This window comes from Myotis brandtii, unplaced genomic scaffold (genome assembly GCF_000412655.1).
Source record: "Myotis brandtii unplaced genomic scaffold, ASM41265v1 scaffold253, whole genome shotgun sequence".
NCBI lineage: Eukaryota > Metazoa > Chordata > Mammalia > Chiroptera > Vespertilionidae > Myotis > Myotis brandtii.
This window is the reverse complement of record NW_005359590.1, coordinates 282,687-297,199: the sequence shown is the minus strand read 5'-3', so window position 1 is coordinate 297,199 and position 14,513 is coordinate 282,687. Positions and strand designations below refer to the sequence as shown.

The 14,513-nt window shown below is 45.6% G+C and overlaps 1 protein-coding gene across 1 annotated transcript in view; it reads right to left on the bottom strand.

Annotated features, from left to right (window-relative positions):
• Positions 1–4,535, bottom strand: part of LOC102260004 (DNA dC->dU-editing enzyme APOBEC-3D-like) — a 14,937-nt gene extending 10,402 nt beyond the window's left edge. The window contains exons 1-4 of the mRNA XM_014540981.1: positions 4,396–4,535; positions 1,791–1,947; positions 555–888; positions 30–145 (exon numbers count right to left, since the gene is read on the bottom strand). Of these exons, the coding sequence (XP_014396467.1) occupies positions 30–145; positions 555–888; positions 1,791–1,947; positions 4,396–4,535 (747 nt within the window). The remainder of the gene's footprint in view (positions 1–29; positions 146–554; positions 889–1,790; positions 1,948–4,395) is intronic.
• Between the last annotated feature and the right edge of the window lie 9,978 nt (positions 4,536–14,513).

Genomic DNA, 14,513 nt, shown 5'->3' with positions numbered 1-14,513 from the left:
AGAGGGGGATTCAGAGGGAGGAACCTCACCCTGAGAATGTCCTCCAAAGTCTTAGATAGGCTGCAACTGTTTATATATATTCCTTTCCAGTACCGGAATGGTTTATGGGGGTCATGCACAAAGACCTTCCTGCAGTAGGCAAAGTCTGAAAGGAACAGGGGAGACCATGGTGCGCTTCAGCTCCGGGAGCCTTGAGGGGACACACAGTGTGTGACTCTTAGGGACCACTCTTCCCATCATGATTTCAGACCCTTTTCTCTTTCCTTCCCAGGACTTCATTGTCACTTCAGTCCCCTTTCTCCTTGTGATTCTGAGCCATCCCTCCACGCCCCCTTCTGGAAGCCTCCTTCTTGCAGGTGTCCTTCACCTCCCTCCCCAGCCTGGACCACCTCTCTCCCCTGAACTTCTCCTCCAGGAGACTCCCCGACTCCAGCACCTCCTCCGCAGGCAGCTAAGGGGGCTTCTCCTTCCTTTCTGGGGATTCTAGGTCCTTCCTGCCTGGTCCTAGTGTCCCGTCCCCCCCCCATCCCTGCCCCGGCGCCCTCTGCTCTCACCATCTGGAGTCATTATTGCCACCTGGGCCCCTGCGCCTTGAAGGCTGCGCAGCCCCTGCTGGTACTCGGGGCGACTGGAGTAGTAGAGGCGGGCAACGAAGATGCTCAGCTGCACGTACTCGTGGTCCTTCAGGAACTCGACCACCTGCCTCGCACATTGGAAGCAGGGGCTCCAGGACATGAACCATGTGACATGGTATTTCTCCTCGCGGGACAGGTTCTGGGCCAAGAATGCTGGCTGGGTCTTGAACCAATTCAAGAAGCAGATTTCTGTGTGCTTGGGCTTCTTGGGATAGAACTGGGAGAGACGGAGAGGGGAAAGGGACCCTCTGGGCTGGCGGAGCAGGCATGTTGCAGGGCTGGAGGAGTGGGGACCAGGGGACAGGGAGCCAGAGTCTCAGAAGCATGTTATTGATTGATTCCTTTTTAAACGTCTCCCCTCCAGGCTGTTTTAGCTTAGTCATCCCTTCCCACCCTCATCCATGAACTCCAACACCCACCCTCCCATTCTTTCATTCTAGGAGCATTCCGGGTGCTTGCTCCAGGCCAGGCTGCTGGGTCCAGGCTTGTTGTCTGGGTGCTGTCTGCCGGGGAGGGCCCAGAGCAGTGCTGCCCACAGAGAGCCACTAGCACAGATGTCTACTGTGCTCTTGAAATGTGGCTCGCCTGCACTGATGTGTGTGACAATTACTGAATACACCCCTTATCTCCATGACGTGGTATGAAAGAAGAATGTAAACTATCTCATGAAGAACTTTTATATTAACAATATGTTGAAACAATATCTTCGACATATTACAAAGTACGTTATCAACATTAAATTAATTGATTTCTCTGAAAGTTTGACCACTGGCTACTAGAAAAGTTTAAATGACACAAGTGACCCCAATCGTGCTGCCACGGGTAGGACTGCCACGGTGACACCCCGTCCACCCATAAGGGCTCTGAGTAGTCTGCAGTCCGGGTGGGGAAGGGAGGGCTGGTGTGTGGTGGACACTTCACAGGAGACCTTAGTGTTTGGCGGCGGGGCGGGGGCTTGCTCTGTGTATGCTGAGGCTGCCGTCCTCGCCCAGGTGTACCTGGCATTTCAGGATGGTCAGGTAGTGACATCCAGGGCTAAACCTTAGGACAATGTTGTGGTAATTTTACATATGTGGCATTTTACATATTATCATTTCCCCACATCCTTCCCTGGCTTAGCTCCTGCCTCTGATGACAGCATCGTGGGGCACATACCTCATTTTCAAAAACCCCGGTGCCCACGTCCAAGGGCAAGCCCCTCTGTGTTCTTTTCACTTCGTAGCAGAGGTAGCAGCCATTGCGACCTCCATGGTCAGGGCAGTTTTTAAAGTGGAAGTAGAAACACTTAGGTCTAAATCTTCTCACTGGGTTCCTGGGGGCAGGAGAGAAAAGAGAAAATGCAGGGTTCCCTTGAGTTTCTCCCATCTGGTGGCCTGGGCGCCCTGCCTCCCAGCACCCCTTCCCTTCAGCATTTCCTGCCGCCTCCAGGCAGGAAGCTGGGGTAGAGGAGGAGGGCAGGGGCTGCAGGAACAGCAGGGGCTCCTGTCCTCTCCCTTAAGGTCTGGCTCTGCTGCTTCCAACAACACACACCCAACCCCCCAACCCCAATCATTTGAATACAGAAATGAGTAATAAAACTGCCTCCACCCCCAAACATTGGATGTTCATATTAAGGTGCAATTCATGATTGACCTTTCACCTATGCATGTTTATTATTATCATTTAATGTCAGGCTAACACCTAAATTCACAGGCTCTGGCTACTGTTCTAAGAGCTCCTTGTATCTGAACTCCTCTATTCCTCCCCAAATCCAGGGGCCTCACCCCATTTTACAGAGGAGGAATCGGGGCACAGGGAGGGGAGTAGCCTGCCCAAGTCACAGGGCTGCTGAGTGACAGAGCCGGTCCCTTGCCCAGGCAAAGCCATGTCCAGCCCTTGCATGAGGTCAGCTGGCAGCGGTGGCCCTATTGGCTGAGAGGCTCTTTTCTCCCTCATTGTGAACAGCATTTCCCCCACCGGTGGGTGCACTATAAACATGAGGGCAGGGATGCCTCTGGGGACAGTCTGACTTTGCTCTTCTGCTCACAGTGCTGGCACCTTGGGAGAGAGGATTTTCCTTCCTGCTCAGTGAACTCCTCTCACTCTGAGTGGATAACGGGGTCGGTAGCACAGAAAGTGGATCCAAGTGCTTCAAACCAAATGCCCCCAGAGCTCCACTCATCCTTTAGTGCAGTGATGGCGAACCTATGACACGCGTGTCAGAGGTGACACGCAAACTCATTTTTTTGGTTGATTTTTCTTTGTTAAATGGCATTTAAATATATAAAATAAATATCAAAAATATAAGTCTTTGTTTTACTATGGTTGCCCTCTGGGGACAGTCTGACTTTGCTCTTCTGCTCACAGTGCCGGCACCTTGGGAGAGAGGATTTCCCTTCCTGCTCAGCCAGCTCCTCTCACTCTGAGTGGATAACGGGGTCAGTAGCACAGAAAGTGGATCCAGGTGCTTCAAACCAAATGCCCCCAGTGCTCCACTCATCCTTTAGTGCAATTCTAATGGCCAAGAGGGCACAGGAAAGGCCACAGAGCAGCAGCCCCACAGGCAGGGAGGGGACAGCCAGCCCCACAACTGGCAAACTGTGAGGAGGACCAAGTGGACAACAGGCCTGGATGAGGGGCAGGAGGGACCATTCAGAAGCCATTGTGGAGACATCCCCAGAAGAGGGCAAAGCCCCCGCTGGAGTGGGACCTGCAGAGAAGGTGCCCAGAGCGGGAGAGAAGCCAGGCTAGACCAGGGGGAGGACAAGGCTGAGGACAGAGACACCTCAGGGCCCCCAAGTAGAAAGGGCTACAGAGAAGGACAGAGTGGGGCAGTACCTGGGCCAGGGCACCGGAGTGAAGTCTTGGTTCCCTTGTAGCTGCTGCACTGCCCTTGGTCCCCAGCGCTGGTGCTGCATTTCTGCTCACAGGCCCAGGTTTTAGGAAAGCCCCTGTATAAAGAACCTTCCTGCCTTCTTAGCTGGACCCCACCTCCTTCCTGCTTTGGCAGCTGGGGCAGGTGGGCAGGCCCTGGGGTGTGATCTTCCTCAGCCTCAGACCCACCTTCCCTCCTCCTCTGAGGCCCTCCCTCTGGACAGAGCTGACTTCTGCTGGAGACAGGCTCCTCTGTGCAGCAGGACCCAGGCTTCTTGCAAAGGGAAAATGAAAGTGATGATGACAGGAAGAGGGGATGAGACAGGCCCTGCTCCCCTGGGAGGGCCAGGCTGGAGCCCTTCCCACACCACCCTGCACCCAGCCCAAGCCTGAGCCCAGTGCATGCTCTCCACCTGCCTCCTGTTGAATGATGGGAAAGTGTGGACCTTGGATCAGGGACAGATGTGCGTTGAGTTCCTCATTCTGGCCTTGGTCCTCTGCTTAGGTCCCTCTGCCTTCACAGGGTGGGGAGGACACAGCTGGCAGGCTCCTGTCCCTCTTGCTTTAGGAAAGCTAATAGACAGTGACCCTTGTCAGTTCCATTGCAAATGCTTTCTTTCAATGTGTGGCTAGGCTCTCGCTTCATGAAGTCTTTCCATGTATAGATGTCTTAATTTTCAATGTTCTCAAATGTATTCATTTTGTCATGTATGTATATGACATGACATAGGCATGTCGTTTTTTATTTGGTATTGGATAGCCAATGCAAGGACATTTAATGACTTTCCTTCCATGTCATTTTGTCCTACTGATGTGCAATGCCACAACCTGTGTGTGTGTGTGTGTGTGTGTGTGTGTGTGTGTGTGTAGGTTGTCTCTGACTCTCTCATATGCTCCTTTGCCTCACCTGTCCATGCCTGAGTGACTACCACACTGCTCTGCCAGGGCTTCAAAGTAGGTCCAATATTTGGTATGTCGATCCACCTTAGCTTCACCTTTGAAGTTGTATTGGCCGTGTACACATTTACATGAAGTTATGGGCAACATTTCCTTAAAATATGTTTTTTAAATTAATTTCACAGAGAGGAAGGAAGGGGGAGAGAGAGAAAAAATCATCAATGATGAGAGAATCATTCATTGGCTGCTTCCTGCATACCCCCTACTGGGAAAAGATCCCAGAACCTGGGCAAGTGCTCATGCATGAACCTCCTGGTTCATGGGTCCATGGTCAACCACTGAGCCAAACCAGCTGAGTGATGGACAAACTTTTCGTGTTTCATGTGATACCCTATTATCAATGTGTAGGGCAATCTTGGCAGGCATAGACGTCTCTGAGGCACTGAGACTCTCCATCCATGAACATGGTATATATCTCCATTTCTATGGGCCTTTTATGTTCTCAGTGAGTTGAAATCAAGTTAAAGGCAAGCTGGGAGGGAAGGAAAGAGGCAGCCATGAGGGCAAAGAAGAGTAAAGGGAGCACGGGGAGGAAGAAACTGGATCAAAAAGGAAGATATACCACTCTGGGCAGATGGAGAGAAGCAAAGCAGCGTGGAGAGAGGAAAGAATGGAGAAGGAAAGGGGCAGAAAGGGAGAATATGAATCCGGGCTCAACCTTGTCTACCTGCAACCTTGGGAAAAGGGAAAAAGAACTTTGCCTCAGAGCAATATGGTGCTCAGTAGTCATTCCGTGCTGTGAGAATTGGTGCAGTCTGGACAAGCTTGGGGATGAAAGGGGCTTCGCCCAGGTCCTGAGACATGGTGAGTCTGCACCAAAAGGCAGAGGTTACTTTAAAGAAAAGGGAATGGAGGCCCCTCTCAATACTTCCTGCTCACTTGGGCATGGTGGCGTCACTTCTGGGACTGGCATTCTCCCTGGGACACCTGCAGCAGGGGCGGGAGGAGACACAGAAATGAGGGCAGCAGCCCACAGGACATGCTGGGAGTCCTGGGGAGAGGCCAGGCGAGGCACAGGGTCAGGAGACAGGAGGAACACCCAGGGTCAGAGGAGGAGCTGGCAGAGGATAGGGAGGGTGTCCCCATCAGTGAAAGCAGAAGGAAGGGGTCAAAGAGCAGCGGCCAACCCTGTCCTGGGTCTCAGCCTCGACCACCTGCTGAGACCCCTAATGGTTCTTGTCACCACTTCTTCCCAACACTAGGCTGCGCATGGTATGAGCAGAAACTGCTGGAGGACTGAAGATTATTTGAAAATAGATTGATTCATTGAACCAGAGACTTCCCCTCTTCTTTATAATCACCTCATCCTTTGTTGAAGACTAACTATCTCCTTTGATAGACATTGTCCCAAATGCCCGACATCTAACTGTCACCACAGCCCCCGAAGTCAGTCACTGTTACTCTCTATGTGTTACTGTGAGGAATCCAAGAGGCAGCCCTGTTCCCTCTGCCACACAAACAGGGTCTCCACAGGAAGGAAACACTCCTGGAAACAGATTTATGGGCTGCCCATCAGCTGCCCTTCATGGTGGGTCCCTGCTATTGTCCATGGAAAGGATGTACAGGCTTGAAAGTTCTGTGGTTGGTCCAGTCCTCTCTCTGCCCCCTGGGAATGAGGCATGATGTGTGGAGGTGGGCCACCATCTGAGGCTTGGAGGAGACCAGCAGGAGAAGACAACCCCCCAGAGCTGAGTTGGGGGTGGGTGTGAGTGTTGGGGCCTGATTCCAATAGCATCACTGAGCGGTTGAGCCAGGCACACACTGTCCTACTCCTCCCACAGATCTTGTCCTGGGAAACAAGCTGACTTTCAGCCCCTCCATGGCGGCCACAGTCCCCTGCCAACCCAGCCTTCTGTCCTTGATCTCATTCCTGCGCCTTGTCTCCCACCATTGGCGCCCAGCCCTGCTTTGCGCAACCCCACCCCACCACCCCACCACCCCTCTCCTGTCTTTTTCTTCCATCTCCTCTGGTCACTTTGTCTATCAAGTCTTCCCTCTGGCTTTGTGTCCTCCTGACTCAGTCCCTTCCACTGCTTTGGCCATGAGCATCATGACTGTCCTTATTCTCTATCCCTCCAATGTCTCTCAAACTAAAGGATTCAGTCCCAGTCCCTCACAGTCCTGTGTGAGGTTGTGACACGGGTGGTCCGGTCATGTGAGCAGAAGCCTGTGGTGAGAGACCTGGGCCTTCGTTGCCTGTTAGGCCTTGTGCAGGATGCCCAGCTGCCAGGGGCTCGCTCAGCATGATTCAGGCTCCACAGAGACACGGCAGGACAGACAGCTGCTGCCTGCACTGCATCCTGCGTGGGCCAGGTCCTGGGAAGGGCAGAGGGATCCTTTCTGCAGGGAAGCCCCTCCCTCAAGCTTCCTCTCCAAGGAGTGGAATTGGAAAGGCCTGAGGACGCAGTAATCCCCAGCCCTCCCCCCAGCCAATGTCAACTTCAATTGCTCTTCACAATAGTGACCCTGAGCCTTTCTCTTCTCTTATTGCATGGGCTGTCATTTCATGACAGCACTACTCTCAGCATATCCTTGGTCGATGCGTTTAGGCTTTTGACTTTGAGATTCTGCTGCTATAAATGTTGCTAACTTTCCCTAACCAGTTGCAATTAGTGTCACCACTGCCCTCCCCTGAGGTACATACAGAAGAGAACGGCATTTTCACTTTTGCTAGTGCTTATTGAACTATTTGGACTTCATGAAATAATTACAGCGGGAAAAATATTTTGTGGAAGATTCTTAATCTTTCATGTTATTGCTTTGGACATAAAATCAATGTAAATAAATAATCTCCTATTTGTGACTCCGATAGTAATGAGTACAATATTACTGGTGTGGATTTGGAACATATCACTGATTTTAAATGAAAAGTAAATCAATCAGATTTTTTTAAAATTCCTTACTAGCTCATTCATTGCCTTTTCCTAGTTTCTTTCAATCAACTTGGAGATGGTGGCAAATGATGAGTTTTTATTTTATTTTTTATTGATTTCAGAGAGGAAGGGAGAGGAAGAGAGAGATAGAAACATCAATGATGAGAGAGAATCATTGACCGGCTGCCTCCTGCTCGGGGATGGAGCCCGCAACCCCAGCATGTGCCCTTGACTGGAATCGAATCCGGGACCCTTCCGTCCACAGGCAGACGGTCTATCCACTTTGCTGATATATCTCATAGAGCAAGGGAAACAAAAGAGAAAATAAACAAATGGGACTTCATAAAAATAAAAAGCTTCTGCACAGCAAAAGAAACCATGAACAAAATGAAAAGGGAGCCCACTGTATAGGAGAACATATTTGCCAATGATACATCTGATAATGGGTTAATGTCCAAAATATATAAGGAACTCATACAACTTAACAAAAGGATGACAATCCAATTAAAAAAATGGGCATAAAACCTAAATAGACACTTCTCCAAAGGGGACATACAGAAGGCCAAGAGACATATGAAAAAATGCTCAAAGTCCCTGATCACCAGTGAGACATAAATTAAAACGACAGTGAGGTATCACCTCATATCTGGCAGAATGGCTACCATCAACAAATCAATAAATGACAAGTGCTGACAAGGATGTGAAGAAAAGTAAACCCTAGTTCACTGCTGGTGGGAATGCAGACTGTTGCAGCCATTATGGAAAACAGTATGGAGTTTCCTCAAAAAATTAAATATGGAACTGACCCAGTGATCCCACTTCTAGGAATATATCCTAAGAAACCTGAAACACCCATCAGAAAGAATGTATGCACCCTTATGTTCATAGCAGCACAATTTACAGTAGCTAAGATCTGAAAACCACCTAAGTGCCCATCAGTAGATGAGTGGATATAAAAGCTGTGGTACATTTACACCATAGAATACTATGCAGCAGTAAAAGTAAGGATCTCTTACCCTTTGAGACAGCATGGAGGGACCTGGAGAGTACTATGCTAAGTGAAATGAGCCAGTCAGAGAAAGACAAGTATCACATGATCTCACTCATATATGGAACCTAAGTAACAAAATAAACTGATGAACAGAGAGGATCCAGAGATTGGAAGCATGGAACAGACTGTGGAATCTCAGAGGGAATGTGGGGGTCGGGGAGTAGGTGGGAAGAGATTAACCAAAGAACTTGTATGCTTATATGCCTAACCCATGGACACAGACAATAGTGTGGTGAAGGCCTGTGACAAGGGGCAGAGGTGGGCTAGAAGGAGTCAATGGGGGCAAAGGGGACATCTATAATACTTTCAACAACAAAACATTTTTAAGTGTTAGTACAATTTAAAAGCATGGTATTAGACCCCTACCTCCCACCACACACTAAAATAAATTCTAAATAAGTCAAAAGTCTGAATGAGAAGGGCAAACAAAAAAACTTTTAGAAAACCATATAGAAAATATTTTATGGCTTTGGAGCTAAATTTATTTCTTTTAAAAGATCCAAAAAGTATAAGTTAAAAGGCAAAATTAAAAGGCAAAAGATGGCACCCAAAGCAATCTTGAAAAAGAAGACAAAGTTGGAGCACTCCCAATTTCAAATCTTATTACAGAACTACAGTAATCAAGATAGTGTGGTACTAATTAGTAGAAGAATAGACATATAGATCAATGGAGTAAAATGGAGAATCCAGTAATAAACCCTTACATTTATGGTCTGATGATTTTCCATAATGATGCCAAGACTGTTTAATGGAGAAAAAAATAATCTTTTCAACAAATGGTCCTTGGACAACTGGATATTCACATGTGAAAGAATGAAATTAGACCTCTACCTCAACCATACACAAAAAATGGTTCATAGGCCTAAATGTAAAACAAAAACAAAACAAAACAAAACAAAAAACTGTAAAACTACTAGAAGCTAAGACATAAATCTTAGCTTGGTTTGGCAATGATTTCTTAGGTACAACACCAAAAGGGCAAGTGATAAAAAAGATAAATTGGACTTCATCAAAATTAAAAACCGTTGTGCTCCATACTATACCATCAAGAAAATTAAAAGACAGCTCATAGAATGGGAGAAAATATTGGTTTCAGGTCGCAAAGAAAGCCGGGTAGCAGAGCAAGAGATGTGAATGCTGGCAGTCCAGAGAGCAAGCCCTATAAATAAAGCCTGCAGGCATATGGGTAGGGCACCAGTAGTAGCAGTATCTGCTACTCGGTGCCAGACTCTTCAGTAGGATTAGGCAGGCCTCAGTCTTAGCTGGGGATTCCCAGAAAGTATACAGAGACTGAGGCAAAAAGGCTTATATGTTATTAATTAGGCCAAGCACGTCCAAGAAACAGGGGTAGGAAAAGAGGGTGAACCAGAGGAGAGAGAACCAATATGAAATTGCATCATGGAGGAAGCTATCATTAAATGCCATTAATTGCTTGATCTCTTGGGATAGTCTTTAAGAAGCCTTAAAAAGCCTTCGGACTTTTGTACCCGAAGACCCAAAAAGCACCTGAATACATTTTTTTTAAAGCTCGGTTTCCCCTCCACAGGTAGTTAGTTGATATCTGTAAATTAAGACTCTCTTAGACTGCATTCATACCTCAGGTTCCCTTTCATCAACGTCCAACTCATAATTGGTGGTAATGGATAGCAGGGGTCATTGAAATCCACAGAATAATGGCTACTATTTAGTAAGCACAAGGCAGTTTTATATAATGTCTCCTCTTCACAAAGTAGTTTTTTGTTATGATTTTATTAATGCCCCAAATTAGACTCCACTAATTTAAGGAATGTGGCCAAGGTCATGAAACTAGTAAGTAGCAGACCAGGTTTTGGACCCAGGTCTGTGTTTTTTTAAAACTCCCCAAACAATGCCCTTTCTATTATACCATGAAGCCTCTTAGAAGAAAGGGTTGAGATTCCTAAATCTTTTCTTAGCCAGTACTTTTTTAAAAATGCTATTTATTTTTTTAAATTGGTCATACAAACACCTGGCTTAAAAATTAACAGAAAACAAAAGACTTTTCAGTGAAAGCTCTCCTTTTTTACCCTGTCTGCCAGTCACCCGATTCCTCTTTTCAGGGGCAATGTTACCAGTTTCATGTGTATCTTTCCCAAAACAGTTATGCATAAATATAAGTATTATTTTTCTGTTTAACAGAAATTACATGGATATACACTATACTCACCTTAGGTTTCTTTTTTTCACTTAACAATATATCTTCAATTCACATCTATATCTCCACATAAAGTTTAGCCAATACTTTGAAATGTTCTTATCATTAGGGCTTTTATTATTAAAGAGTATGAGATAAATTATACTAAAATGTATCTACTATTTCCCGTGTGCTACTTATCCACTATTAAAAGAATAAACAAGATGCAAAATGTCAAAGAACCAGGAAACAGGAAAGGAGTGGAGAAACATGAAATGCACATGAGCTCGAGAATAGCTCTCAATTAAAAGACCTTTTCTTTTTTTTTTTAATAAATATTTTTATTTTATTTCACTTTTTTTTTTTTTGTTAATCCTCACCTGAGGATACCCTTCCATTGATTTTTAGGGAGAGTGAAGGAGAGAGGGAAAGACAGAAATATTGATGTGAGAGAAACACATCGATTGGTTGCCTCCGACCAGGGCCAGGGTCCAAGGAGCCCTTCTTGTTTTCTCTCTTGGGTTACCTCGGCCCTAACTCTAATTTGTAATTTTCAGGTGTGTTTTGTAATGTAACTGCTGTTATTCTTCTGTGTTTTTTGTTTATAAGCATGAGTGAAATGTGAGTACAGATTTGTCCTGTTGGCCTCTTAAACTATCTGGCCCCAATATTCCAAGATGAGAAGATAACGTGAAAATGAGTGGGAAACCTAGCTCTTGTCCTTCTCCAAATTTCATAGTCCTAAAGTCTCTTGGTTGCATTTAATTTAATACTTTTCACTAGTTGTTTCTTTTATGTAGAAAATGTCATCTCTAGGGCAGAGACCATATCTCCCACCATAGTGGGTGCATTATAATAAGTCATGGAGGACAGAAGAGAAATCGGGTGATCTCGATACTTCCTCCTGCATTGACAAGAGGCTAATATAGGTGCTGGGTGTGGGGAGAGGTGAGGATGAAAGTCGAATAGAATCACAAGGAAGATTTCTCAGATATATGTGCTCATCTGCTCCTGCACCAACATTTCAGTTGGAGTGAATGGGACATATATAGGGTGGGAAAAGTAGGTTCACAGTTGTGAGTATGTGAAACAGAGTTTATTCTTGTTGAGTTGATTAAGCTATTGTAAACCATAACCTGCGTGACAATTGTAGACCTAGAAAAAGCTCCTTGGGGAATTCTTACATTCCTCCGTCTTCTTACCTCAAATTCATAATTATCGCTAGTACAAAGGGGAGGTACAAAAGATAAGAGCAAATATCAAATATCCAACCAAGTTGAAAATTCTTAAGCAATTTATTTTAAATCAAAGAAGATGGGACTTTCTTTATGCCTCTGGTTATATTAGTAGCACACAGGAAGTGCAGACTGTAGTCCTGAAAGCTGCTCATGCCCAGGATTTAAGAGCTCAGATGGCCTATTGTTGTGTGTCCCAAGTGTTCTTCTAATGTGTTTGCCTGAAGTTGTTCTATCTTCTTTTTCTTATCTCCCTGAAAAATTCTCTCTGAAAGGTCCTGGATCCATGATGTTAATGTCCACTGATATTAGCGTTTTCTAATTTGGTGGGTCTTAACGTGAACAAGCACCAGAATCAGTCGGAGGGTTTGTTAAGGTGCAGATTGCTGGAGCCACCCCCAGATTTCCCGATTCAGTAGTTGTAAGGTGGAGCCCAAGAGTTTTCATTTCTAACAAGTCCCCCTTGGATGCTGATGCTGCTGGCCTGGGAACCACACTTTGAGAACCATTGTTCTGATTATTATTAATGTCATGCTCTCTATGATAGGGTAAGGGAGAATCGCAGGAACTAGAAAGGTGATTGAGATTGGCTGTGCCCATGCTGGGACTAGGGAAAGCCAAAGAAAATAACAAGGAGAAAAAAGTTTAGCTTTTTTTTTTTTTTTTTTTGCATAAAGAGTTTGGTAAACATGAATAAGCAAAATCACTAGAATGTCCTTTTCCATACCCACTAATAATTACGGTTTTTTTGTTTGATTTTAAAGCATAGAAAGAACATTTTGTGTACATGACGTGATCACTTGTATTATCAGGAAATTTGGTGGCATTAGCACTGAAGTTAAGTCAAAGTGAAAAGGGTTGAACCAAAAATATATGAGTGTGTGAATATAAAATATGTGCATGTATTATGTATATATGAACATATAATTTATACATATTTCGTATCTATCACTTCAAGGTTCTTTTCTGGTTCACAGGTTGCTTTTTTTCTGTCTAGTGATTTAAATATATATATATATTGATTTCAGGGAGGAAGGGAGAGGGGAGATAGAGGTAGAAACATCAATATCAATGATGAGAATCATTGATCAGCTGCCTCCTGCACGCCCCCTACTGGGGATTGAGAATGTGCCCTTGATCAGATTCAAACCTGGGACTGACGCTCTATCCACTGAGCAAAACCAGCTAGGGCTGTCTAGTGATTTTTTATTTGGCATCAGACGTTATAAATGTTATGTTAAGTGTTTTCATTTTGTTGTCTTTTTTCAGAGTATTGAAGTTTGTTTTGGAACACATGTTAGTGTTTAGGTTTGTTGTGATTCAACTTGATATTTTGGAGGTTTATTTTAAGCTTTGTTAGAGTGTTCCTAGAATAGCCTTTACTCTAGGGCCGTGGTCAGCAAACCGCGGCTCGCGAGCCACATGCGGCTCTCTGGCCTCTTGAGTGTGGCTCTTCCACAAAATACCACGTGCGGGCGCGCACGTACAGTGCGATTGAAACTTCGTGGTCCATGCGCACAAATCGGTATTTTGTGGAAGAGCCACACTCAAGGGGCCAAAGAGCCGCGTGTGGCTCACAAGCCGCGGTTTGCCGAGCCGCAGTTTGCCGACCACTGCTAGGGCTACTTTATTATTTTATTATTTTTAATTTTGTTATTATTTTTTTAATCCTCACCAGAGGATATTTTTTTCCATTGATTTCTAGAGAGTGTGGAAGGGAAGGGAGGGGGAGAGAGAGAGAGAAACATCTATGTGAGAGAGACATATCAATTGGTTGCCTCCCAAATGCACCCCTACTGGAAATTGAGCCCATGATCCTCCATTCCATGGGCTGATGTTCTAACCACTGTACCAAACTGTCCAGGGCTGTTGTTATTATTATTATTTTTTTTTTTTTAGAGAGGAAAGAAGAGATAGAGATAGAGATAGAAACATCAATGATAAGAGAGAATCATTGATTGTCTGCCTCCTGCATGTCCCACCCTGGTGATCGAGCCTGTAGCCTGGGCATATGCCCTGATCGGGAATCGAACCATGACTTCCTGGTTTATAGGTTGATGTTCAACCACTGAGCCAATCCCTCTGGGCTAGGGCTATTTTTTAAAAAATTATCTTTATCGTTGGAAGTATTACAGATGTCCCCTTCTTTTCCCCGTTGACTCCCTCTAGGGCTACTTTAGTTTTAATAATAAACTTTAACCCCTCTGGAATTTCTGTTACTGCCCAATGGCTTAGGGAGGCCAGTCTACTCTGGTTGGGTAGAATTTGAACATCTCCTAGCCCTCTGTGTGCTCTGAGAATGGCTCAGCTGACAGCCTCTGGTGGTAGTTCTTCGCCCAGTGTTGCAGCGTTTCAGTCTATGCCTGTGCAGACTGGTGTTCAGCCGAACATTCAAGAAGACCCTGTGCACACTTTGGAAGCTCTTTCTCTGTACAGCTCCCTCCTCTTTGGTACTTTGCCTTATACATTCCAGCTTCCTCTCCTCCTAAAAATCCAATCTCTCGCTCATCAATTTAGTGAGACCACTGTGATTTGAGTTTTCCTTCCCTGTGCTGTAATCTCAAAATTGTCACCAGATGGGAAGAAGTTTTCCTTTTCTCAGAGTCTTTTCCTGTCTGTTGTCACAGTGGCTGAAAACAGTTGTCTCGTATCTTTTGTCCAGGTTTCCAGGTGGGAGAGTAAATTCTGCACCAGTTACTTCTTCATGATCAGTAGTGGAGCTCAGTATTTTCCATGCTGAATCTTCCAATCCCTGTA